The sequence below is a fragment of the Glandiceps talaboti genome, chromosome 1 (genome assembly GCF_964340395.1).
Source record: "Glandiceps talaboti chromosome 1, keGlaTala1.1, whole genome shotgun sequence".
NCBI classification, from domain to species: domain Eukaryota; kingdom Metazoa; phylum Hemichordata; class Enteropneusta; family Spengelidae; genus Glandiceps; species Glandiceps talaboti.
The window spans coordinates 31,375,941-31,403,189 of record NC_135549.1 but is presented as its reverse complement, the minus strand read 5'-3'; the positions used below and the strand labels follow the sequence as shown (position 1 = coordinate 31,403,189).

The 27,249-nt window shown below is 35.3% G+C and overlaps 1 protein-coding gene across 1 annotated transcript in view; it reads right to left on the bottom strand.

Annotated features, from left to right (window-relative positions):
- LOC144442077 (uncharacterized) overlaps positions 1-27,049 on the bottom strand; it is a 41,431-nt gene extending 14,382 nt beyond the window's left edge. Inside the window, exons 1-2 of the mRNA XM_078131351.1 lie at positions 26,997-27,049; positions 4,329-4,517 (exon numbers count right to left, since the gene is read on the bottom strand). Coding sequence (XP_077987477.1) covers positions 4,329-4,513 — 185 coding nt within the window. The 5' untranslated portion in view covers positions 4,514-4,517; positions 26,997-27,049. The remainder of the gene's footprint in view (positions 1-4,328; positions 4,518-26,996) is intronic.
- Between the last annotated feature and the right edge of the window lie 200 nt (positions 27,050-27,249).

Below are 27,249 nucleotides of genomic sequence, written 5' to 3'. Positions count from 1 at the left end.
TTGATCGTTTAATAGTTCCTATCATGACTTATGGTTGCGAAGTCTGGGGTTGCGAAATAAATCAAAAGAAGAATTTTCTTGATGAGATTAGTTACTCTTTTTATAGATTTTTATTGGGTGTTTCTAAAAGAGCTCCAAATTAATGGTATTATAGGGGAATTGGGGCGTTTTCGTGTTAATTCTGTTGTTATTAAGCATATGTTGAAGTTGGCATAGATTAGTTATAAGTGATGATTGTTTATTAAATCAGCATACTTATCTTCCATGCGTTATTAAAATTGGGGAAACTATATAAAAGATAGGCTTGATAAATATAGCGAGAGCAATATTTGGTCTTGTATTTGTAATTTTAATTCTACCCTTAATACAATTCAGGACAATCTATGCAAAGACTTTTGTAAATCTTGGTTTAATGATTTATTTAATGATGTTAGAAGAAATGGTAAAAATGATAAAAAGAAACTTAGAACTTATAGAACTTTTAAATCTGTATTCAAACTAGAAAACTACCTAATCAAGATTAAGAATCCCACTTGTCGTAGATTAATTATGAAATTTAGAGTCTTTGATTTTCATTAACAAATAGAGTTGGGTAGAAGGTGCCGAAAATTCCTGCCAATGAAATATTTTGTAAGTATTGTCCTTCAATGGTTGAAGATGAATATCATTTTATTATTCACTGCCCACAACACAAAAATAAGACAGAGGTTTTATTTTCTTTGATATCTTTGAAATGTGCTTATTTTAACACTTTAAACAGTCAAGAGAAATTTTTGTATATTCTAAGTTCAGATGATAATTAAACTTCCTTTTGCCAAATTCCTTTTAGATACATCTTGAAAGATATCTTCAGCAGACAATGTGTATTGTATTTTTGTATTGTATTGTATTGTATTGTGTTTACTATACCATGGACACACACACACAGTGGTACGTGCTCAACAGGGCACATTTCGAATTGATGTCTATGGAAAAATGCCATTTAGGGCAAGTTTTTTCCTATAGGACAAAAAATGCCCAATAGGATAGCTCAAAAGGGCAAATTTTGCCCTATAGGATCCTATATGACAACTTTGTGTCCTATATTTTTTTTTTTTGTAAGTGAGTGGTAGCAAAGAAGACAGAGAAAAGGTACAAAAGAAACCTAGGAAGAGATTACTGTGCAAATTATACCTCAACAGGCAATAAATAGCATCAAGGATGGCATAACATGGTACGTATATGAGTGCAGACTTCGGGCTCGGCACTGCCAGATGTTCACTGTACAGCGTAATGGCCATGTAACCGCGTTCATTGGCAAATCTAGATTGGCACAAACACTGGAACTCGGTGAACATCCATTTGAAGTAGTTATTTCGATTTCTTCACATACTTTCAGACTTTGAGACTTTTTGGATAGGTTTTATATTGTTGTATTGTCAAAACACAGGTACAGGCCAGGTAAATTCGACTGAACAATTTTTTGATTCACATTCACATTCGGATGCATGGCAAATTTCATCTTCCCTTTCAACGCTATTTCAACAATGTTTAGTTCTCGAATATGTTCACATTCTGTTCACATTCTATAAATACTCTGAACCACTCAAACGATATATCTCATGAAAGCCATTAATTACTAATTATGGCACAGTATTGGTGACATAATTATGGATAACCTATTTGACTCACGCCAACAACTTATTTGGCTCCTCGATAACTTTATTTGACTAGCGTCAACAACTAAGGGACCGGTCAGTTTCTTCAGCCAGGGGGAAGGGGTGGTGGATTGGAAGGGGGTGGTGGTTTAGGAGGGGGGAGGGGGGTTCACCCTGTTTTTGAAATTGGCAGTGGGGGGGGGGGGTCATGCTGTTTCGAAAATTGTGGATGGGGGGGGGGGGGGTCATTGTGTTTTGGATTGTGATGGAAGAAGAAAATCCTTTTCTGCAATGGCATACAGCCATGACTGAACTGACTGGTACATGTATAATGTGTTAATATTGTCCCTGTTTCTTACATAAATTCTTTAATATTACTTCACGTGAAAGTTCAAACATAACTCTACAAATACATATACATGTATTATCTAGCTACCACACTAGTTACAGAACATGTCATGTAAATACTTGGCTGTTTCACAATTAATGCTTCACTTATATTGCACTTTGGGGCAAAAGTGAATTTGAAGGTTTTGTAATGGTAATCTTCATAGATAGTTTATACAAGTTAATCTAGATTATATCATAGTATATTATACACTAGGTATGACCACCTAAAGTTCTCTAACATACCAGTGACTTTACTATACATGCAATATTAATGTCACTGTACCAATGTTATGGGCCCATTTTTATGTGACACGGGAACCTAATTTAAAACTTACATTAACTTTAGCTTTGAAAACTTTCGAAGCTTTGAAATATTACCACAAAGGCTATGGATAACCTAAAAATTACCTTAATAGAACCAGAAATCCTCAGGATCTGCTAGGGACTAAGGGGAGACCCCTAGGACTCCCTCACCCCCAGAGGACACCCATGTATTCAACCAACAGTCAGACGCACCAACCTTTTAATTAATGTCATAATGGTATTACACTTTTCTTAAGAATCTTCACCCTTTGCTTAATTTGAGTTGTTGTCTTTTAAAGATGTGAAATTATTGCCAAGATAGTCAAAAAATTGCCTTACAACTCCAAATCTCCCATACCAATAATACTACCATTAGATGTGATTAAGAACATATTTCAACTCTATGTAAGTATGTAAGTTATAAATTATAGTTTCTGATACTTGATGGTGCTGTCTTGTAAAGCTTGGAAATAATTGCCTGAAGTGTTGTCATAGCCTAAAGATGGACTTCAAGAGTAAAAAAACCTCCAGAACTTCATGGGAGGGGGGGAGGGGGGGGGGGGGAAGACCCCCTAGAACCCCATTCCTGCTCACCCCACACACAAGACATAGTTTATCCCAGTCTCAATCTCTTCCCCTCTTACTGTCAAGATGGCATTACACTTTATCTTTAAAATATTTCAACCCTGTGAAGTTGCTTTTTACATGTTGGTGCTCAGTGTCTTGTGAAGCTTGGAAATTATTGCCTGAAAGTGTCTGAATCGTCTCAAAATTGCCTATTAAGAGTAAAAGAGCTCCAGGGCTTCTAAGGGGAGACCCCTAGGACCCCATGAGAGGTGTACATATTCCCTTCTCAAGCTTTACCACATATCTTTTACGGTCTAGATCCAATTAAACTCCACTTTTAATTTACCCTTTACTGTCAATAATCAATTTATGTGATTGTGCTATCCCAGGGTCTTGTAAAGTATTTGTGACAGTCAAGCAGTCCACATTGAAGCACCATGAAAAATATCTTACGAGTATGGTTTAAAGGGGGGTCATCATGTTTTAGAATTAAGTGATGGGGGGGGGGGGGTTCAGCCTGGGTTTGGTTTTACAGATAGAGGGGTCAGTGACTTTTTGTCAGCCCAATGGCAATATCCACCCCAGGTTGGAGAAACTGACCGGTCTCTTTTGGCTCCTCGATAGTTTATTTGCATCAACAACTTATTTTACTCCTCGATAACATATTTTGAGTTGTACATCTTTTCCTCCTCTTAGATAACTTATTTGCGTATATCCCTTCTTAATCATCAAGAATACATTCTCAATTTCACAATTCATTGCCTTTTTATTTTTTAATTGCCACAAGAAGTTCTTCCTAGGTTCCTTTTGTACCCTTTCTTTGTTTTCTTTACTTCCACTGATATAGGTGAGGACGGTAATTGACAAGTCCTAGCATATGCGTGCACCTTGACGTCCATAGACTTCCACGCAATAAAGTTTGCTTCTGGCCTGCTACAAGAACCTCCACCCTCGTTTTCGAGTCAAAATGAAAATGTTGGCGACCATGGAAAGTGACAAACTCATGACTTTTATTGTGTTTTTATTGAGAAGTATGATTAACACCGCAATAACTATATCATTAATTGAATTAAAACAATTTTTCTGAACTGCAAACCCTTTGGTTTGTATAACTTATACTTATAAATAATAAACAGGTTTATATGCATATTGCCTATAAATAAGCTGAGGTCAACCCCCTTCTTTCTCCCAAATGAAAACACAATCACCCTCTTTCCTCTTTCCTCTTTAAGCCCCCCTCCAATCACAGCCCAAAATGAAAATGGAAACATAACATAGGACATGGCAGGTATAGTAAAAGCCCCCCTCCATTTTTAATGGTTCCCGACCATAATAGTGTAACTAATCACAGCCCAAAATGAAAATGGAAACATAACATAGGACATGGCAGGTATAGTAAAAAACTCCATGTTCATGTTTTTGTTGTCTTACCTGTCCTTCAAATCTGTTAACTCGCTCGATTTTTCTTTGTATTTTCCATCTAAGTCCCAGAAAATATCGATGGATGCGTCCATAATCGGTATCACATCTTCTGTAATAAACTTTCTTACATTCTTAAGTTGTTCTACAGGGTGTCTGGATTGTTCAATCGATTTATCTTGTGGATGTGCAGCCATTGTCCTATAAAACACATATTCATAAAACTGAGGTCAGTCAATAAAAAATAAAATCACTTAAACTGTTGTGTTCAAACATACATACACAAAAGTTATTATTCGTTTACAATAACAATGTCAAAAACCGACTCAATCTTTTGCATTTGACATTCATCGCCTGTTATGGACAAAATAGTAGTGGCCCACAAATGACACCACAAACTCTATTGCTTTGGCAAAACTTTTCCCCAAAAAACAAACTATACATGTATATTAATACTGTGAACGAACTATTTGTATTTCAAGAGCAAACTTTTAATATTTTGAACAAATCTTTTCATTCTTGAAAGGAAACTTTTATTTTTCAAGAGTGAAAATTTCATACTTTGAACAAAACTTTCATTTTCCAAGAACAAACTTTTAATTCTTGAAGGAAACTTTTATTTTCCATGAGTAAACTTTTATTATTTAATATGAAACATTTAGTTAGCAAAACTAAATTTGATGGTATCAGTAATGTTTAATTTCAATATGTGGAACTCTCTGACTCTGAGGGCGCAATTAAGTTTTCACTCACAATCTTTTTCTGTGAGGGTGTACTTAATTATTTTGCATACAAAACAATTTCTTGACATGACAAATTTTTTTTTCACACGGCAACACTTTTTAATGGCAGCTGAAGTGAAGTTATCCTACAATTCCTTGGACTAGGAAGTTGCAGAAGAATACAACCCAGCGAGAGCAGCTAAGGTGATAGACGGCCAGGCTATGGCCTATACTTCCATGGTTCTTCTATCGGCCTGATTGACGGCCCCTGCCTGTCACACTACCATTTGTGGACTGAGACAATATTAGTACAGGAGTGAGGCACATCAGCACCGAGCTGTATTCCCTATTTATATCGTGGTTTATGACAGCCCTATGCTGCAATAGAATTAACAATGACAAGTTCTCAAATTCATTACCGACGTTTACAGACATGCATACTACTAGTACATTGCACAGCGGGTGATGTCGCTGTCTCATTCATCAATTTGACAGTGGGAAATTTGGTAACAGGTCAAACAAGTCAAGCCTCTAAGGACATCGGCTTGGGAAGTTTAGATCTATTTTAAGGTTGTGGTCACATTAACCCCTGTTTTCTAACTGTTGGCCTGCTGAACAAGAGTTTCAGCTAGATGAAAGTGAAAAGTATTTCAAATTATCAGCCAATGCTGGGGCAAGAATTTACAGCAGGGGGAGGCCCTGGGGAGAAATGGGATCATGAAATAAATTGAGCGTTCAAAGGGAGGATTCCGAATGTCTGAAAGGGGGGGGGGGTGAAACATTTGATCATGATTTCAACCTAATTAAACTTCGAGAGCAGTTGTTTCCCAAGTGCTTTGCCGCAATAACTTCTTAAACCTATATTCAGTGATAAGGTGGAGGAGTGACAACAAAGCAAATGTGTTTGTGTATGCACGTCTTCTTCTGTACGTGTGTGTGTCTATATTTGTTTGTCAGTCTTTGTATATCTGTCTGTATATAGACTCTCTATCTGTATTTCTCTCTTTCTTTGTTTGTCTGTCTTTCTTTGTCTCTATCTGTCTCTCTCTCTCTGGAGACTTTTTTGAACATTCAAACCTCAGTAAGTCATTTACCTTGTACGTTTGCAAAATTATTCACTTCATTTAGCCAAGCGAATGTGTGTGTCTGCCAAAATGTCCTTATTAGCACAACTGAACTGATAACGGGTTCAGTAATGCTAATGGCAAAGTGTCTGTCTGTGTGTGTGTGTGCATGTGTGTAAACTTAAAGTCATAAATTGCCGGACCGATTGCCATGATATTTGGTGGTTGTATTACCTTGAGTGTCTAGTTTGGGAAATTGTTCAAATGAAAATGATCTTACCACCAATGTGTGATTTGGGTAAAAAAAAACCCAGATTTTAACTGAATGCCTTCCATAAGGGCAAAGTTTTGATATTCTCGTTCAATACAGAGATGTGCAATTAGTTATTTTTCCTCATTGATTGTTAATTGCCCATTGCTATAAAGATCATGATGTAAATATTTGTGTGTGTTGTCATTATTTCATTTTTTTTTGTTTTCTGTTATGGTTGTTTGATATTCTTTGTACGTGATATAATGTTTTTCTTTGTTTAGACTTTTGACAATGTCTTGTTTGCCTTTGGTTTTTGCCTTTGATTTTCTGCCTTAGTCAGTTTTTTGGCAGTTGATTCTATTGCTCACAATAGACTCAACTAATTCCCATCAGTGGGATTTCTCCTTCTGGAGTAAATATGTTAGTGTTTGTTTGAGGGGTTGGTGATTATATGAGTGAGTGTTGCACATTCAGTGTATTACCTCTGATATTAGTGTTTGTTGATAAAGTTGATAACTGTAATGTGTTTGAATTTCTGTTGTATCAGTAAGGATGTAAGTGTTGGTTTGAATGTATGAATGTCTGTTACAGATGTCTTCCTCTCCAACTGGATATCTTCAGTTAGTCAAGGCGAATCCATGACATCCCAAAAAAGAAAAGAAAAAAGAAAAAAGTGTTAGATATTGAGATCATGGCTTGAAACAAAGCATATTGGATTGTTACTCTTTGTTTATTGAAAAAAAAAATATATGAATGTTGTAAGAATTTGACATCCAACCAATTTCTAATCAAACTAAATTGTGTATGTGTGTGTGTGTGCATCATTTTGAATATATGTATGTAAGTATGCAGTACACTATCACTGGAAATAAATAACTACGAGTTTCATACTGAAGTTGTCGTAATAATACTAGGAAGCCTTGGCAATGTTCACTACAGATTTGTAAGTGGCCTTATGAAAGTAGGTTTGAATAAGAGCAATGCTAATTGTATTGCAAAATACTGCAGCATTAGTTCAATAATTGGTTCTAGTAATATCTGGAGAAAAAGATGCAATCATTGCAATTTGATATATTTCCAGCTTGATGCAGTGTGAACCCAATAATACTGTACCTGTACATGATAATTTAATGTATTTCGGAAATAAACATAATTTGATATTTATATTTATTTATTTATTTATTTATTTATTTGATTGATTAAATGGTCATTGAACCTTTAGGGCACAATGACCTATCTGTGTTATTACACATAGTTATGGAAACTCAGCTTTCAAAGATAATAAATGGTGTTATCAGATTTGAGAAGTTTTTCAGTTAAAACAAAATTTTGGTTGATATGATACATGTATTGTTTGCCAAAGATTAGTGACAATGTAGAAAAATAATGTACAGTGAAAGTTGAATTGGTTGTGTATTGCACTATGCAGTTACATATGAAGGGAGATTCGATCATGATGGTTGAGAGTGCATCAGATTTGCAGTATACTTATTTGAGGAAAAAAAATTAAGTGTTGTACATAAAAAGTATTGTTTAAAGTTAATTTTTAAACAAAATTTGAACATATTTTACCAGTTATGAATGAGTTCACGATTTCAGATATAGGAAAGAAGTACATCAGGGATGGCAGGGCAATGGTATATGTAATCACCACAATATGGTGTGCATAACAATAATACAAATAGTGCATGGTAGGCCAAAAATTGATAACCTTGCTTACAAAAAGCATGTCCTACCTGTTATAAAATTTATGTAAGTTGTTGGTTTTTCCGATTTAGGACATGTAACGACAGTGGCTTGTTGACAGTAAAAAAAGTGGTCACTTATGTTATGTTATGTTATTTAAATATTAGTAATTTCCAATATTCAGAATGTGAGATGGCATAGCTTGTGGTGTACAACATTTCTAGCAAAGTACCTGTCCGTATAGTACACATTTTTTGGGACACATCTGGTTCTGGTAATCAGACCCAACTTATGCTACCTCTACAAACTATTAGCATTTTGGGGGTAATTGAAGACTTGCTCACTAAACTTTTGATCTGGATGACAAGCTCAGTGTGGACTTCATAAAGCAAAGGATGTCACACACAGCGCAGTGTAAACAACAACTGTGCTTTTTTATCACATGTAACATTACTGTTATCCGTCAAGTAAAAGAACAACCCAGCTGGAAAATAATGAACTTTACTTTGATTTTATATGACATTAATACTACAGCCGTATGGCAACACTTCCTATTGTAATAAATTAAAAGTAGTCCATTGCAAACGTATTTGATTTGAGAGATCAAAATGGCGTACACTGCCTCACATGGCGAGGTGCTGAATTAACATTTTGGGGGTAATTGGTGAGTGCCGAATATAGCCAGTGATGTTTAGCGTTGTAACATAATAGCAGCTATAGTCTCCATCTAACATTTTAGTTGAAATAAAAGTCATCATCAAAACATGCAAACTGTATGATTACTTACCCAATGCTTTGAATATCACTGACAAGGTTGGAACGAATGCTGTGCGATGTACTGAACCTCGACATTTGCAAGACGAACCAGCTAACAACTGCTGAGTGCAGCCTATAATTTCCTTGGCACACATGTATGCGACATGTGTGATTACCGAAAACTATTAATTACTTAAATTGCTCATTAATATTCATTTGTTAACCAAAACCTAATCAGTTCTCCCAAATTTCATTCTAATTGATGGAGCCGTTTTTTGAAAATGGTGATACAGACACACACATACACAGACACGCATTGAACTTCAACCCCTAATACCACATCTTCCTTGTGGAAGGAAAAAAGTGATTTTTGGTCAAAAAACTACTGGGCAGATCAATCTGAAATTTGGTGGGAAGATTCTTAAGGGTGTGTAGATTAAGAATTCTTCACGACATGATGATCCCATCAATGATATGCAAATTAGGGCTACAAATGTGTCTTTTTGGTCAAAAATCTTTAATTCCAAAACTACTAAGCAGATTATTGGGATGAAACTTAATGGGGATGTAACTGGGGGTGTATAGATGAAGAACTATTAAGCATATAATGATCTCATCAGTGATATGAAAATTAGGTGTAAACATGTGAATTTTGGTCAAAAACCTATATCTCAAAAAGTACTTGGTCAATGAGAATGAAACATGGTGAGATGTTTCTAGAAGTGTTTATTCTGCAGATTTGCTTCAAAACATTTTGATACAATTGCCCCAACAACTATGTCCACGCCCATAGCAACAAACAAATGACAGTATATTCTGATTGAATAACATCATCTGGTAGGCAAGTGAGTAAACATTCAAAAAAATGTATGCAAATATCCCTATCAACCATGACCATGCCCATAGCAGCAGCAAAACTGTGGTGTATTTCACAAAGATAACAACAATTGTTACTAATGTTAGACAAGTGAACCAACGTTCAAAAAGTGTATGCAAATATGCCAAGCAACAAGATCACGCCCATGGCAACAGCCAAATGACCACAGATATTGCAAACATAATAACAGGGATTTATATAGACAATTGAATAAACAAATGTATGTAAAATGTGCTTAGCAACCATGACCATGCCCATAGCAACAGTTAAATGATCACATATATTGCAAAGATAACAGGGATTAATAGACAAAATAAACATTCAACAAATGTATGTATGTAAATGTGCCTAGCAACAAGACCACGCCCATAGCAACAGCCAAATGACCACATATATTGCAAAGATAACATCAGAGATTCATAAGCAAGTGAACAAACATTCAAAAAATGTAGGCAAATATGTCTAGCAACATGACCATACCCATAGCAACAGCCAAATGATCGTGTATATTGCAAAGATAACAGGGCTGGATAGGCAACTGGATAATCATCCAGCAAATGAACACCTATACCTACCATGGATCAGAATGTGGGTAAACCTTTTTGAAAACTGTACAGTAAGTATTACAATGTTATTGGCGCTATTTTTTGTTAATGCTTACCATGCACACCCTCACCACTAGGTATCTCAGGCAATGCTGTTTTTGCCCAAATCAAGATTGAAAGAGAAAATCGTGATGGCTTAGTATTTCCAATTACAGGTTACAGCCCAATGTCAGACCTTTTTAGCAAAGCCCACATCTATTTGTAAAGAAATCTCTCATTGTTAATGTTATGTATGGACGCTGAAGTTGATTTCCGTTGTTAGTTTATTGTAGTGTATCATACTGGTACTGTATAATTACACATATTAAAATATGTGTAACCGGGGGCAGGGCTGCAAAAATTCTTAGGTTCATTTCGGAGGGGGGGGGGGGGGGGGGGGGGTCATTACAGTTTTTGAGAGCGCAAAGGGGGCTGCAAAATATTTTTTACCAAAATATTTTTAGCCCAGCCTCAACCTCCTGCCGTAAATTCTGACCCCAGCCTAACCTTCTAAAAGATGTGTGTATGAAGTCGATTAAAGGGACCAAAAAATGAACTGTTGCGATAGTAATGTGTATAAAAATACAGAAGTTAATACGTAGAGCTTAGCAAGTAGTTGATACACCATGTTGTGGATTTTTTGTATTTGACAGTGTCCTTCCATGCACCACCAATTCTTTCATCCCAGAAGATGTGATGCAATGAATGTATTTTGCAAATGACTGTTTTCGTTTATATAGTTGCACAATTATGAATACAGCTGACTCCGACCATACTATCAGTGACAAAATTGTGACACACAAGATCAACGACATTTACTTGTATCTACGTTTACACGATCAGGTGACATCGCTACAGTCTCCAGTCTAGTTCTGCTTGCATACGGAGTAATTCGGGACTCGATTCTGACAATTGTCTCTCCTACATCCGTCCTGCAAAGAGCCAGCCGTGAAACACGGGCTTACTAAAAATGCCGGAAACTAAGGAATAAAATCACCCAGTGGTCAAATATTAGCAATAAATCAATTATTAATCTGTTTACCTCATCTTGACTGCAAAAGCCCCATTGCGGATGACCAAAACTCTCGAAATCGGAACTTATCAAATATTGAACACTACCATCAGAGTAATGTGAAATGCATATATTCGACCGATTGCTAATATTTGATCGTTGGGTAGGTAATTCTTTTGCAATTGGTGCACGTACATTTTGCTTGTGGTGTCGTAATAGGCCGACTCTATTGCTCTTTGCATGATGGTGTTTAGAGTCAAGTCAGTAATATCAACTCGTGCACCGTCATGTAAGCAGGACTATCTCCGGTCATGAGGGACGAGTTCGTAACTTTACACTAGTATAGATTTCTTGTATAATTGTACTATGCAGGCTTCCTAAGATCACTAATTACTGACTGTGTGTTTGAGAGTGAAACCTGTACACAACATTTTCTTACATTTTTTATTATTTGATGTGTTGGGGTCAATGCATAGGTCACCAGTATTGATACATTGTTGCAAAATCACACACTAGATTGCTGAATAGAAATATTGATTTTTATGAGGCAGTGAACAACGTACAGTGCTGAAGACCAACAATTTTCTTCGTACACTTCCGGGACTTGACTATTTTCCTTATTTTGACCATAAACATATTGCTATAAATTATAGATTTATACTTGATAAATATGTTCAATGAGAGTGCATTTATTTCCTGAGATACCGAGCAATAAAGATGATTAAATAGTATAAATGGAATTATGTGTTCAGGGAAGAATTCAGTGAATACTAAGGCAGACAATATCTCCCTATCAGTGGTTCATATTTTAATAAGCTTTTGAACGAATGTCTCAGAAAAGAATGTACATCTTTTCATAATCATGATTTACAAAGTCATGATCAGTTCTGTCAACCCTGTGCTAACAATGTGCCCGAGACAGTAAATTCTCATATTTCTCTAAAGGAAGTAAATCAAAGTATCATGAATATGGTCAATAATAAAGCTCCTGGGCCGGATGGGTGGTCTCAAATTTCTTTAAATACAGTAAAAATTTAATAGCTCCATACCTTGTTCAACTTTTAAAAAAAATATTTATAACGGGCACATTTCCAGCAGAGTGGTCAAAAGCTGTTGTCTATCCAATTCATAAGAAGGGTTCCTTGCAAGATGTCAATAATTTTAGAGGGATTATTGTCAGTCATGGGGAAAATCTTTACTAAAATTCTGAAGTCGTCTTGGGAGTTGGGTGAAAGAAAATCAAATTCTTTCTGAATCTCAAGCAGGTTTTTGTAAAAGTTATTGTACGATTGATAATATTTAATATTTTTACTTTACAAGCCATTATAACAAAATACATAATAAGAGGTAAAGGTCGCTTTTATTGTTTATTTATTAATTTTACATAGATTAATGTCTATGTCTTCCTACGTTTATTGAAATCAATGTATAGACAATTGTGTTCATGTGTTGGGACAAGTCAGGGTCTAACTGATTATTTTGACTGTTCAAATGGTACAATTGAACTGGTTGCATGCTAAGTCCACTGTTATTAATGTTATTAATGTTCTCCTTATTAATGAACTTGTTAAATATATTAACAATACAGATTGTCTTAGTGTGCATATCAACCCAGACACAAGTTTATATATGCTTATGTATGCCAATGATGTTGTTGACTGTGCAGATCTACCTATTTACCTTCATTAAAACAATTCTGTGATGACTGGGATATGGCTATAAATTTGGATAAAACTAAAATTATGGTTTTCAGAAGGGGAGGACCACTTAAAAACAGTGAAGTATGGTTCTACGGAAAGCGTCAAGTTGATGTCTTTCTATTGTATAAATATTTGGGCAGCATTTTTACACTTGAATCAAATTGGTCCGCAACCGAGAAAAGTCAAGTATCACAGGCCAAAAAGGTGTTATTTTAATTGAAGTCTCTAATACGGAAATTAGGTGGTTTGCCTTTTTCGTGTGCCTTAAGATCTTTGATACAGTTGTGGTACCAATTTTATGTTATAGTAGTGAGATCTGGGGATATGACATTTCTAACCCCAGAGAACAAGTGCAAACTCAATTTTTACTTGGTGTAAGCCCTAAGACAAATGATTCTGCTGTACTTGGAGAATGTGGGTGCATCCCCTTTTATATGAAACGCTGTATATCATATTGGCTAAAAAATTTTGAAATGGAAAATACCAGGTATCCTAAATTATGTTGGAAGATGTTACTTGAATTTTAGATAATAACGGCAAAATTACTTGGGTTACTGGAATTAAATTTTTACTTTTTCGTTATGGTTTTGGAGAAGTCTGGCTTAATCAAGGGGTTGGTGCACCAGAAACTTTTATTTCTATTTTCACACAAAGAGTCAAAGATTGTTTCTTTCAAGAATGGCATGATCACCTAAGACAACTTGCAATGTATATTTATAAGGCATTTAGATTGAGAGAAAACTTTTCCATAGTTATGTTTATTCTTGACACATTTTTTGGTTGTATATTTTCAATCCATGTACATATACAATCATTATACTTTTTGTCTTGCTTTATTTGTTCGTATGTTTATTTTGGGCAGATGGCCACTAAATACGAAATAAAATATTCAATAAATGATTACCAGCCTTGCAACAAACAGTGGTACGTACCTAGCTTGTTATCTGGAGAAATCAGAAAAGAACATGGTAAAAAGGAGATGGTTCAAGGTTGACCAATGTAATACTTCTTAAACTTATAATCGAAAATATAAAACAAATTGATTTTTCTTTATTCATCTGTGCATTAGTGTGTGAAATTTCAGAATTATATGTCCTTATTTGACGAAATTGAAATGATGAGAAATATTTCACTTGTTTGTAAACTCTGCACCCATTGCAAATTTATTGAAAAACACTATGATTTTACAGGCGATTACAGTACTAAATTTTCGCCAGTTCAAAATTGTCATTTCCCCTCCTAACTAAAATTTAAGACAACAAATGATAAACTTCTCTTCTAAATTCGTATTGTTTTAGTTTTTTTTAATTTCGTTTTCTGAGCAAAGTTGCCTTAGGTTGACCATACAACAGTCGAGTCAGGTCTGTCCCAAGCTGATTAACTAGGAGACGGCCATCAAGACGAAAATGTTAACATGTATCATGAAGATCAATTCAAGCAAAAATACCGAGGTTAAATAACGATGAACAATTAGCCGACATCTACATCGGATTTTAATCAGATTGGGTCTGTCCTGACCTCACTGCTATCACGTCAGCAAATCAGTGTCAAAGGCTGTCATTTGTATAGAAAAAGACACCAGAAAAGGACCAATATACAGTTTTAAAAAGTATACACCAAATTTTATTGGGGTTTATTGCTCACTTTCCCACTGAAATATGTACAAAGCCTTGCCAACCAAAACTTATTTGCCATCTGTGCCAAATCTCGGTCTTTTGCTTTTGAAGCGACAGCCACTCCAGTAGCTCAATTTCATTATCTTGAATGTACTAAGAAGTGATATATTTTTCACTGTACGTCGTCATACAACTAAGGAATTAATCAACACCAGTACGCTGTAAATGCTATTTGTAGCATCGCCGTATCGTGTGTTCCGTTATTCCGTTATAAATTAAGCACAATTTAGGTAATATTTCTTTGTCTATGTCATGATTTCAACATTTTACTGCTATATTTTGACAAAAAATACGGAAGCGAACGATCACGCATGAAAAACATGAGTGGCGGGCGTGTCAGGAGAGAAATTCTGATTCAATTCAATCATTGCATGGCTTCTATACTTGTCAAATATACTAAAAAATAAATTTATATAATATATACATGTAATAGTGTCTCACTATAGTTCATTGCACATTCATGTTGTAAAATCATGTATAAATAGAGAGCAACATAACATCAGAATACTGATTGTAAGTCGAAAACACATCATAAAATGATGTAGACAGTATTCAATTACCGCTGACAGTCGATCACAACATACAACACGTCCAAATCGCCGATCGTAATAAATGTCTTGAAATGACGACGTTCGGTGAAAAAAAATCTTGGTACATTACAACCGATAAAAAAAAGCTTATGGAATGGTTATCTCTCCAAACTCTCACGAAAACTCAAAACAATTCGGTAATCAATGTGTGCCATTCGTATGGTGTTGTCCATAGTAAAGATGGCTTTCGACTGATTCTACCCCCACAGTCGTCTTCAAATTTCCCGGTGCGCATTGTGAAAGCAATCCCACAACCCCTTGCGGCGTTAAAGATGGCAAAACACAAATGTTAGGAACTTATACGAATGCATAAACATACGTATATTGAACCACTGATCTTCTATGAGCATACTGTGGGGTTTGTTAGCTGGCTGGCTGTAATGCTTTACTTTTTACATAGAATTTGCAGGCAGCATATGGGTTAATTGTTATTCTGTCTACATAAAATATAGTACTACTGTCAATATACGTATGTACATGCATTCGTATAGGGACGTGTGTTTAGAATAGGACATCCGTCGGTAGAAAAAGTTTTTCGCTAATTCGACTCCCACAAACGGTAGAATCGATCAATGAAATTTTCCCTGTTGTTCCTCCAACCCATTCTTCCCAGAACGCACCCTATAGGAATATGTATTTTCGATTTTTAGTAGTAGAAATCGACTGATTCTTACCTTCAGGATAGTCAATGTTACTTGCCGCCATGTATATGCAATGGAAGCTGGGAAAATCATGACTTCGTGTTCGTCGCAATATAGACTTGGCTTAATGTAACTATATAATAAACGACTTGTACCAGGTACTATGTAGAATTTTCCCGCAACTTGTATTTTTGTACTTGTCACTATATCGTTCGTGCTCTTAACTAATATTTGTTACCTACCCCTGTATATGATAAGCTTCTGGTGTAAATTATTAGACACAGACAACTGTACTTTGAAAGGCTGTTATGAATATATGTATGATAGTCAAGAGTAAAAAATGGTAACGACATGAATTGGTTATTTCATATTACATGTAAGCAGGATTTTTTAGATTTTGGCATCAGTGTCTGGATAAAAAGTAATATATGGTTATTAAGCAACATGGGGAGCCTTGCGGCACAAATTGATGCATCACCAAAATGTGTATTTTATAAATACTTGACCATTTGCTGTATCATTTGGGTAAGCCCATACCAAATTTGTATAAGAAATTGATTCCAAATATCATCTTTATCTTAATTAGTCCCACAATTTAACCATAGGAACTGGGCGTTAGAGACCATCAGTTTTTATGGCCAAGGATGGGCCGGTGACTTTTTGTTCATGTTATACTTAAAAATAGCAACCACCTGCAATTCATCCACAAAGCAATCCACCCCCCCCCCCCCGACAAATAAAAAACACACTGACCCCCTCCCCCCCAATCTGTTGACAAGAAACATTATTTTTGTTCTTGCAAAAGTCACTCTATTCTCAAAGCGGGATAATACTGCACACTGCAATTCTACATGTTATATTTTCAGTAATGTTAAGTGTATCTGGTAAATTGCTAAGCAAAATCCACTGCATCACATGTATAAAGCTCTCAGACAGGAACTCTATTAGAAGTATGATTGTCTGTTCATGGACATACAAAATATTCATCGTTTAGTAATAAAGGTTCTATTACCATAGATTAATTCAGATAATTATCAAGTAACTGTCACACATAATGATATACTTGCATCATATAATGAAATGTTTGCATCATATAAATTCTTCAGACTTAAGAGAGCTACGGCTTTCCATACATGTACACGTATTGACTAGTTTGCACTCCTCAAGGTACATGTTTATTCAGTTTAATCATGGCACTGACTCAAAGCTCCCCTCCCTTCATTGACCAAACTGCTAATTTTAACCAAAATGTTTTTGAAAAGGTTTTCAATAATGAAATGTGATAGATGTCATTGGTTTCAAAATAGAAATTAAAAAATGTCATAAAAAGGTTGTCTGTACTACAGCTGTTTCAGAACTAAGATTACTAAATTTTAAATTCAATTCGCCTACTACAGGCTTTGTTGTCCAGTATATTGCTGACAACATGATAACCTTGAAAATAAATACATTCTAATAACAAGGAAATGCAATATTATGACCTAACAAAATTTTACTGGCAGTAGTGCACTCAATGGGGATACTAGATATGCCAGGGGAGATGTAAAATCTAATTTTCCTCATAACTTTGCATTGTGTCTGTACTATAGGAGTGCTGCATGGTTACAGTATAAAGTAGCCCTTTACTAGATCATCACCAAACAAGTCTGTGTAATAGCTTTGTTTATCGTCATTCCCATAATATATATTCTCCGAGAATCCGAGTAACACTGTGTTCACCTTGGAATATATTTCATTCTTGGTAGTTTTATATGGCATAAAATAATAGCAAGACAAAAGGGGGTTTCACATGTAACCCGTAACATGTATTAAACTTGGTGGTGGTCACAGGTATCAGAGAATAAGTTAAAGACAAACACAGAAAGGTTATTTTTTATAAGAAGACATGTAGTTCATACTATAGCTAGGCCATTGAAGTAACAGTTCAGTAGTGTGTACTGTATGATAAATGAACACATTAGGGGTGAGATAAATAGTTTTTTTTTTTTAAAAACATTCTTTTAGTAAGACCTCAGAACCCCTTTCAACCACCCCTTCTAACTAAATTGGTAAAATCATTGCACACAGCACAATCAATTTCAAATCAGTATGTAGTATTATGTAGTGCTATGAATACAAAGCTAGTATGTTGTGAGGAAAAAATAGCTCTTTTTTTAATATTGGCACAATGTATGTATAAAATTGTAAACAATTTTTTTTTTTCATTTTTCAATTTGACATTTTCAGAAATCTTTGTATTGGGGTACAAAACAGATTTCATTATAACAGTAAAATCTTCAGACATGTAAGATGAGATGTGCTCCCTCACCCCCACCCCAACCTCAAACTAACAGAAATTAGTTTTAATCCTACATCATGAACTATTGATCATCAACCCTAAATCATAATTGGGACTTCTAACAGAGATGATCATAGTAATCATACCTTATACGTACCAAAATGTACAGGAACTAGACTAACTATATACATGGACATTGACTATCCAATATCTAGACACAGACATAGGGAGATATTGGGAGGGGCCATGAAAAAAATTGAGGGTTCAAAGGGGGGACATGAAAATTTTGGTGGTCTGAAAGGGGGGGTGGGCGAAATATTTTACTGATAATTTGAACAAAATTAAACTTCAGGAGCGGTCGTTTACTGAGTAAATTAAAACATTTCTCGCGGCTTCACAGCTATACCTTCTAAAACATATATTCAGCAGTGAGTTGGGTGACAGCCATGCGAATGCATTTGTGTATGCCTTCCTCTGTCTTACTGTCTGTCTATCTGTCTGTATATCTGTCCTTCTAGTATCTGTCTCTCTGTTTCTCTCTGTCTGTCTGTCTGTCTGTCTGTCTGTCTGTCTGTCTGTCTGTCTGTCTCTCTCTCTCTCTCTCTCTCTCTCTCTCTCTCTCTCTCTCTCTCTCCTTTAATCAAACCTCAGGAGCAGACGTTTACCTTGCAGACGTTTACCTTGCAAAATTGTACACTTCATTTACCTACCATACATTTAAATATGAGGCAATTCAATAGCCAAGCGAATGTGTGTGTCTGCCAAAATATAGGTAGTATAGCCATACAATTGTATAATAATGTATTTACTCGAGTAAAATTGAGGTACTGAAGAATGGCTTTCGATGATATGTATGGTTTGAAATTTTATGCCATTAAATGGCCTCCAATTTTTACAAAGTACTTGTGGGAGGGGGTTACCCCTCCCTCACCCTCCCCACTAGCTATCATGGCGGATACTGTCCCTGCCCAAAATCAAGATTGAATAATAAAAATCCTACTTGCTAGATATCTCAGAACAGCCTAATGTGAGATCTTTTTCGCAAAGCCCACATATCTTTGTAAAGAAATCGCTCATGTTATTGTATGGACGCTAAAAGTTTATTTCCACTGTTGTAGTGCACCACACAGTACAACTCTGAAGTGGAGTGGGGAGGGGGCTACGAAATTTTTTTTTGACCAAAATAATTTCTTCCCCCCTCCCCACCATCAATTATGACTCCAACCTAAATTGGTTATTTTTGTGCACAATTCAACATGTTCAGGTCAATGGAGGAACAGACGTTATGGAGCCATCATTATTTATGACCTGGGGGGTCACTCAAAAACTGGGGAGTGAAAAGGGGGGGGTTACCCAAAAATTGGGGAGTGAAAGGGGGTACTCAAAATTTTTCATGTTAAAATAGCCCCAGAAAGCATTCTTTTAGGCCTTGAAATTCAAAAATCTTTCCGTATCCACCCCCACTTGGCTCCTTCAAACCTTGATTCAACTAATACCACCTAATTTCAAATTTTACCTATGGTACTACTTTGGGAATATTCGTTGTTACCCCTTCCTCGTTAAATATGCTACATCCATAACGTTATAAGGAAATTCAAATTCAAAATTTAAATTTGATATTATATGTATGTATGTATGTATGTATGTATGTATGTATGTATGTATGTATGTATGTACGTACGTACGTATGTACAGTTACTATTATTTTATGTGCGAACACTATGTTATTATGTGCATTAAATATTTTATTATGTGCAAATCTTAAGTTATTATGTGCATACTGTATTATTATATGTACAGTTACTATTATTGTATGCGCTAACACTACGTCTATATTATCAAACTTTTTAATGCCTTTTGTTATCATGAATGTGTGTACCAAATTATATTGACTTTGAAGTGTGCATTCTTAAATACAGCCTAATTACCGAAAACAATTATGCAAACAGATCATTGAATGTTTACCAAATCCTAATCAGTTGTAGTTATTACACTGAAGAATATGTGCATCAAATTTCGTTTGAATTGAGTCAGCCATTTTTTGAGAAAATGATGACACGGACAGACAAACAGACAGACAAACAAACAGACACACACACACACAGACAAACAAACAAACAAACAAACACAAACACACACACACACACACACACACTTTTCATCTCTACATTATAACCTTCCCTTACGGAAGGTTATAAAACAGAAAAACAACAAACTTGCCTCTTAATACAAGGTGTTTGCTACAAAGTTTTGCCATAAACGGCAGGCGTTATGTGATAGATGATCAGGGTGTGAGAATGGCGTCCTCTAGTTATGGCCACACTTACATTATACCTGACAACAGGGTTAGGGAGTGTACAGTTTTAACTTCCAGGGGGGGGGGGGCGGAGGATTTTCAGGGGGGGCCACCAATTTTTCTCAAGAAAAATTAGGGGGGGCTAAACAAAAATTTCACTATTTGTTAGGGGGGGGGGCACAAAAAAAACAACCTAAACCTGAATGTCAGGATGGACAAGTGCCAGATATGTATATAAAATAAAATATAGGCAAAACCCAACACTTGACTGTGCACAATGTCCTACAGAAGTAGCATTTAACATGGATTGATGATAAAACAGTGCACAAACCTATTAAATCACAATATTTGTATTCAGTGAAACAAAAATTGACCGGCGACTCTGCCACTTCTCAAGGTAACTTTCCCATAAAATTGTGTAGGACTTGTTTCATCACAATCAGCCGTGCTTGAAGTTTCAGAGTTATCAGAAAAACAATCATCACTGTCTATAACACCTATTATAGCATTTTCACTTTCAGAGTCACTACTGTTTGTATCACTGATCAGATGTCTGTAGTTGTAGTTTGAAGTTCATTTGCAGTCACTTTTCTTGACCTAAATTCAGGTGTTCCAAGTATGTGCGTTGATATTATGTCTACTTTTTCTTCTTTTAATTTTCTATATTTTGGCAATTTATGCTTGTCTAGATATTTATGTAGCTCTTTTACGTTCAGTTTTTCTAGAGTTCCACTTATGAATAACTGCAATCAGTCATAGTCATTATAATTCTTGTTTTCTCTTTTCTTCTGTACCTCTAACCGATGTCTGGATCTAATGTTTTTCATCCTCTCCAAATCTCTCAAAAGTTCAATGTAGTTTTTAACACTGTTCACACTGACAATATATTTCTCAGCAAAACGAGAAATAGCAACTTCATCATTTAATTGTTTTGAAACATAGAGCTTTTTTAAGTTAGCACGTGGTAAGTAGTCATCAACAGTTCGATTTGTGTTTGGTGTTTCAAACACATCCATATAATGACCTGGGTTGTGCATATCTGGCATAGGATGTGGTATTCTGTTCATAGATGGCGATACCCAATCTGTAGTGGAACAGTAACTGCACTTTGAGCCATTTTGTATACATGAATCCCTAATAAATTCCATATAGAGCTCACCAATATTGTAATGGGTTTCAATAAATTTTCATTCTATCACCATGGTAGAGTTCAAGTATTATATGATAGCTTTTGTGAGTTTGAATTAAACACAAAATTATTCACAGGTGCTGGGTGAGGAATGTATTCATAACAAGCCATGCATTCATAAAAATATTATTCAACCCTTTGAAGTGATACATGTACTGCCCCCCCTCAGCGCATCAGTTTACTAAAGTCTCTTGAAATATAGTCCAGAAGTGTTTTATATTTTGCGTAGAGATAATATGAATACTATAATATAGGAAGGGTCGTAATATGTATTTCAATCTTAAATAACATGTTTTCCATTTGCACTGCAATTAAAAATGTTTCTAAAATGTGTAATTTATGAAGTGTTTAAATTAATAATAAATGATTGTGTGACCAACCACTGCAAATTAATCCTAAAATTTGAATATGTTCACATGGAAAAAAGTTTCCTCATGGTGCAATTTTGCACTATTTTTTCCAAACCTGTGATAAATAAGTAATATATATATATACTTGTTCATTTATTTGCTAATTTATTTATGTCAGTGATGGGCTAAAAATCCAAGAAAAAGTGTAGCCAGACCAGTAGTCTATTGTCACCCCTCAGTTGTAAGTAGACATCCTGTCAGCCAATTTAACTAATAATAGTCTTTATTTGTGATTTTATGAGTGTCCATGATTCAACAACTTTGTGCACTGGTTCAATTCTGAAGTAAGTATAAATATGGAATAAGTTAATACATGTAGCAACTGCTGGCAAATCTATGTGTTGCTGTATCTGTGTTTCATCTGTGCGTATTTTTGTTAGTGGTTTCAGGGGGGGCCATGAAATAAAAACAAGAAGTCTTAGGGGGGGGGGCCAGATAATTTATACCAGTTTTTGTAGGGGGGGCCACCAATAAAAATCCCTTGCTTCATTAGAAATCCTCCGGCCTCCCCCTGGAAATTAAAAATGTACACTCCCTTAGCTAGCTCAGCAAAATCCCCAAACATTTACAATGTATTTATCTTTTGAAAAGAAGTTGCCTTCATCTCAATACCCAGTATCATAATAACAATAACCCCATGTGGTTAGCTATTCCAGTGACACACGATAATAAATGTAATACAAAAATCAATTATATGATTCACAAACCAAGTGACATGGGTGTATCATGAACTCCAAAGTTACAAAATATTGACCATGCATTCAAGGTGATCATACTACATCAAATCGAAACAATATTTTTAAGTTACACAAATCGTAATCATACATTTAAACTTCCAATTCTAACTGGCGCGAGCTTATGGGTTCAGCCCTAGTATGATATTATATTAATATCTAATATTACTAACATCCATCAGTACGGAATTGTAGGTTTAAAAAAAATAGAGATACAGATTATTGCAGCTAGTGTTACTCAAGACTTTGAAGGTTTTGCTATCAAAAAATCAAAATCAAAATTACGCTTCCGGATTCCTGAGTTTCTATCCTACTCCTTAAAAGAAGGTCTCCCGATATATAACCAAGATAAAACGTACAGGACAAGTATAATGGACGTAACCTGCCAGCCTTTCATAACCTGTCATCAATTATTCAAATGAAACATGGGTCCAGGTGACCCAGCAAAGGGCCAATGGATACATTTCTAGGGTATCAATATTCGAACGCGAAACAAACCCGTGTCTGGAAGAGAAGTGAAGTGTTATATGTTTTTCGATCGCTGTACGTACTCTTGAATTGAAGATTTAGGGTGAACGGAAGGTACTTTTGTATGAGTTTCAGAAGTCCTTGCGAAGAAAATTAGCTTTACTACCATGACTTAAAGAGGATTTCAATAATATATAATCCTTAAAAAAAATTCTGGTTTGACGAAAAATAAAACAATATTCTCAAATAAATGAAAATTTATTTCAATTAAAATAATGTGAACATGGAATAAAAGTACATAAACGGTTAAAATTAGTTTGTAAGTACGAACAATATAAAATACTACAGCTAAAAATAAAATAATACTTTTGGCCTGAACGGCTTCCCATACCCCCCCCCCCCCCCCACAAACAAGCAAAAACATTGCATAATTGCATTATTTCAAAACAATGACTTGTATGGTATTCACATGAAATTTACATACCGACCTTAATTCCATATCGCCATTAAATGAAGTACTTTGTTTGGGTTTTTGCTTTGTTACTATGGTAACCAGATTTGCTATACAGATTGATTCTATGTCGTTTTGGAAGCTTACGCTCGATATGTCTACAGTGTCACCAGAGCTAGACGGCGATTGATGGGGTCAAAGCACTAGATCAATCATTTGATTGTTTGTGTGCGTTTTCTCAAACCATTGATGTCTCATCGATGCTAAAGCCATGTTTGTCATTACAAGAAAAACAACAATGATTATTATTAGAAACCGTACGACCGATCGTGGAGAAAAAAAGTGAAACGCTACGTATACTTCTCATATTTAAAAACGGGGCTACGACCGTTTCACCAGTGGAGCATCGACAGTGAAATAAAAAATACTTCTTCTTCACTGGGCCATGACCGTGCGACTGGTCGTGGACAGCAATGGAACCCGGCCATTACACATCCCAGTATAGTCCTGCCAATTTAAAATTACACATCCCAGTATAGTCCTGCCAATTTAAAATTACTGAATTTATAGTTTGTTTTTCAGTAGATGTATTCAACCAAAAATAGATTATTTTTCAACTGTCTCGCCAACTATAGTATGTCACTAGTCACACTAACTCTATTGAATGTTTACATATCATAAAGCCTATAGTTCAAATTGCAACAACTCATACAAGTTGTATAAAAACTATATCTACATTGTCTCCCCATGAAAGAAGTATCCATGGTAACATTAGTAAGATTTCAATGAGGGGTTCTACCCACAATCAATAAATACATCTAGTAGCATAGCTTTTGGGCCTCATACTATAGTGTGTGCAATGCCATTTTATCATTTATGCCGTGTTCAGTGGATCAACAGGTACTGATGTGGTATGAGTTATTTCCTATTTCATAGTGACCACACTCCGGAATATAACACTAGCAATTTCCTTACATGAAATCAACATTTAACTGTTTCAACAATGCGAGAATGAGATATAAGGTGCGAGATCAATATATATTTCAAATCAATGTAGGATGAAAAATTAAATTCTTTTACTTTTGGGGTGTTTATTTTAGTTGTCTAGTTCTCATCCTACAGAAACGATTTTACTTTTTAATGGGTCTGTTTGTACGCCTAAACATGCGATTATTTCTTTCTTTTTTTTCAAATATCCCCTAAATTAAGAAATGGAAGAATTTTCACTATAGCATAGCACAAAAATAAAGTGTCAACAAAAGATCTATTTTTCCTAACTACATACTGGCTTTGTATTCATAGTATTACTACATACTGATTTGAAATTGGATGGACATTTTTAATTTTGGCCAATTAAGTTAGGGGGGGGACTAAATGTTTTTAGCTTTTTATCCGACATTGAACTATTGACACCCCTAAGGTGTTGATTTATCATACATAATTATGTACTGACAGAACTATCCCTTGGTACCCATGTGTCCAAAAATGTTGAAATTTGGAAGGGGGGGGGGGGAGTCATGATTATGAATATTATGGCCACTTTGGCTTTGGGAGAAATACATAAACTCTACACATGAATAGATCAGTTGATTTATAATACATATGAACTGACAGAAATATACCTTGGTGCCTGTGTGTTCCAATATTATACAATGTCAAGTGATTTTTGTTCAAAATGTTGAAACTTTGATGGGGGTAGGGGTAACATTGTTTACTGACAGTTTAAAGTTAGCATACACACAATGATTTTTGTTGTATAATTATGAAGAGGCATTGGTACATTATACACATGTGCAAAGTTAAACAAGCTCATTTTAATTTTTGTCAAAATTCAACAATATTTCATAAAAATATTCTGTCAAAAATGTCTAAATTTAGATTGGGTGTGGGGTTACGATTTCAATTCTAGAATTTAAACGGACGTGGTGACCCACTATTATTTTGTCATTGATAAATAGCTGGAATAATACATTGTACACATACAGCATATAAAAATAATCTATCACGGACTTTTATCCTTTTTTGCAGTTTTCTTACATTTTTCTTTAAAAATCGTAAAACAGCTGGGGATAAAACAACATCACATTTTATGAAATAATGAAAAAAAAATTACAGACAAATATGTCTTGACATAATACACATTGCACTAAAATATTTAAGTTCATTAAGTGCTCCAGGGATAATCTTTAACTGTCAAAAATTGTGATGTAGTTAATTGTTGTAAATCTATTTATTTTGACCGAAAACAATATGTGTAGATACAAGGAACGGTCATTATCTGGAAAACAAAGGTGGTGACATACATATTCAGATATCACTGCTTAGGTATGCAAAGTATAAGAAAAATCTATCGACTTTTTGAATTTGACACCCCCCTAATAAGAATAGTTTCTCATACTTGATGGTACTGTCTTGTAAAGGAGGTTATTGTCTGAAAGCTCTTCCCCTACCTCTTACTATCAAACTTTTAATTATTTCAAAAGTATTTCAACCCTATGTAGTTGCTTTTTACATGTTGGTGTTGTCTTGTAAAGCTTGAAAATTATTGTCTGAAAGTGTCTAGATCTGTATAGTCTCGATATTGACTTTTAACAGTATAAACCCTTCAGAGCGTCCAGGGGAGACTCCTCGGACCCAATGAGAGGTGTACATTTTCCCTTCTCCAGCAGTTTTCCTCCTACCTTTCATTGTCAAGATGCTATTAAACTCATTTTGGAATATATTTACCTTGTGTAGCCAATAATGATATAACAGTGCCATCCCAGGATCTTATAAGGTATTTGGAAGATGGACAAGCAGTCCACACTGAGTCACGATAAAAGAATACCTGTCATATGAATATGATATATGAGGGGAGGGGGTCGTCATGTTTTATAAAATTTAAATTAAATGATAGTGGGTTTTGGTTTTACAGATAGCGGGGTCAGTGACTTTTTGTCGGCCCGATGGAAAAATCCACCGACAACCCCCCCCCCCCCCCCGCTGGAAAAACTGACTGGTCCCTTATGTGTATTATGTGTAGGAACAAAAGCTCAAGACTACCCTTACGGAAAGCATTCAGTTTAAATCTGGTTGATATAATTCTGAGATCGCAGGGAAGACTAACAGGTTGAAGAACCGCGATTTGTAGGGAGAGGTCTATCTGGCATGTCAAAAATATAAAGAAACCTATTAATAGTTCTAAATTATACAAGTGATACTAGTACATTAGTCAATTGCAAACGTTTTTCTTATCAAATATACATTATTTTCCTCTCTAAACACGTTTTAAAAGTTTCATGAAAGAAACTCACCTCGTTTTTAATAAAACGTGAACCAGGAGGACAGAAGTCTCAGAGTCGGTGATCGGCCAACCAAGCAGCAGTGGATGGAACTGGCAGGTACGTACACTATTACTGCTAAGCCTTGACGTCACATTTCTTATTGTTATCGTTTTAACAATCAGCGAAATACACAGCTATGCCTTTTATGGTAATACTAGTTATCGCCACAACCATTTATGGTATCATTCCTTCAACGATGGAATCGTCCCCTTAAATAGTTTGA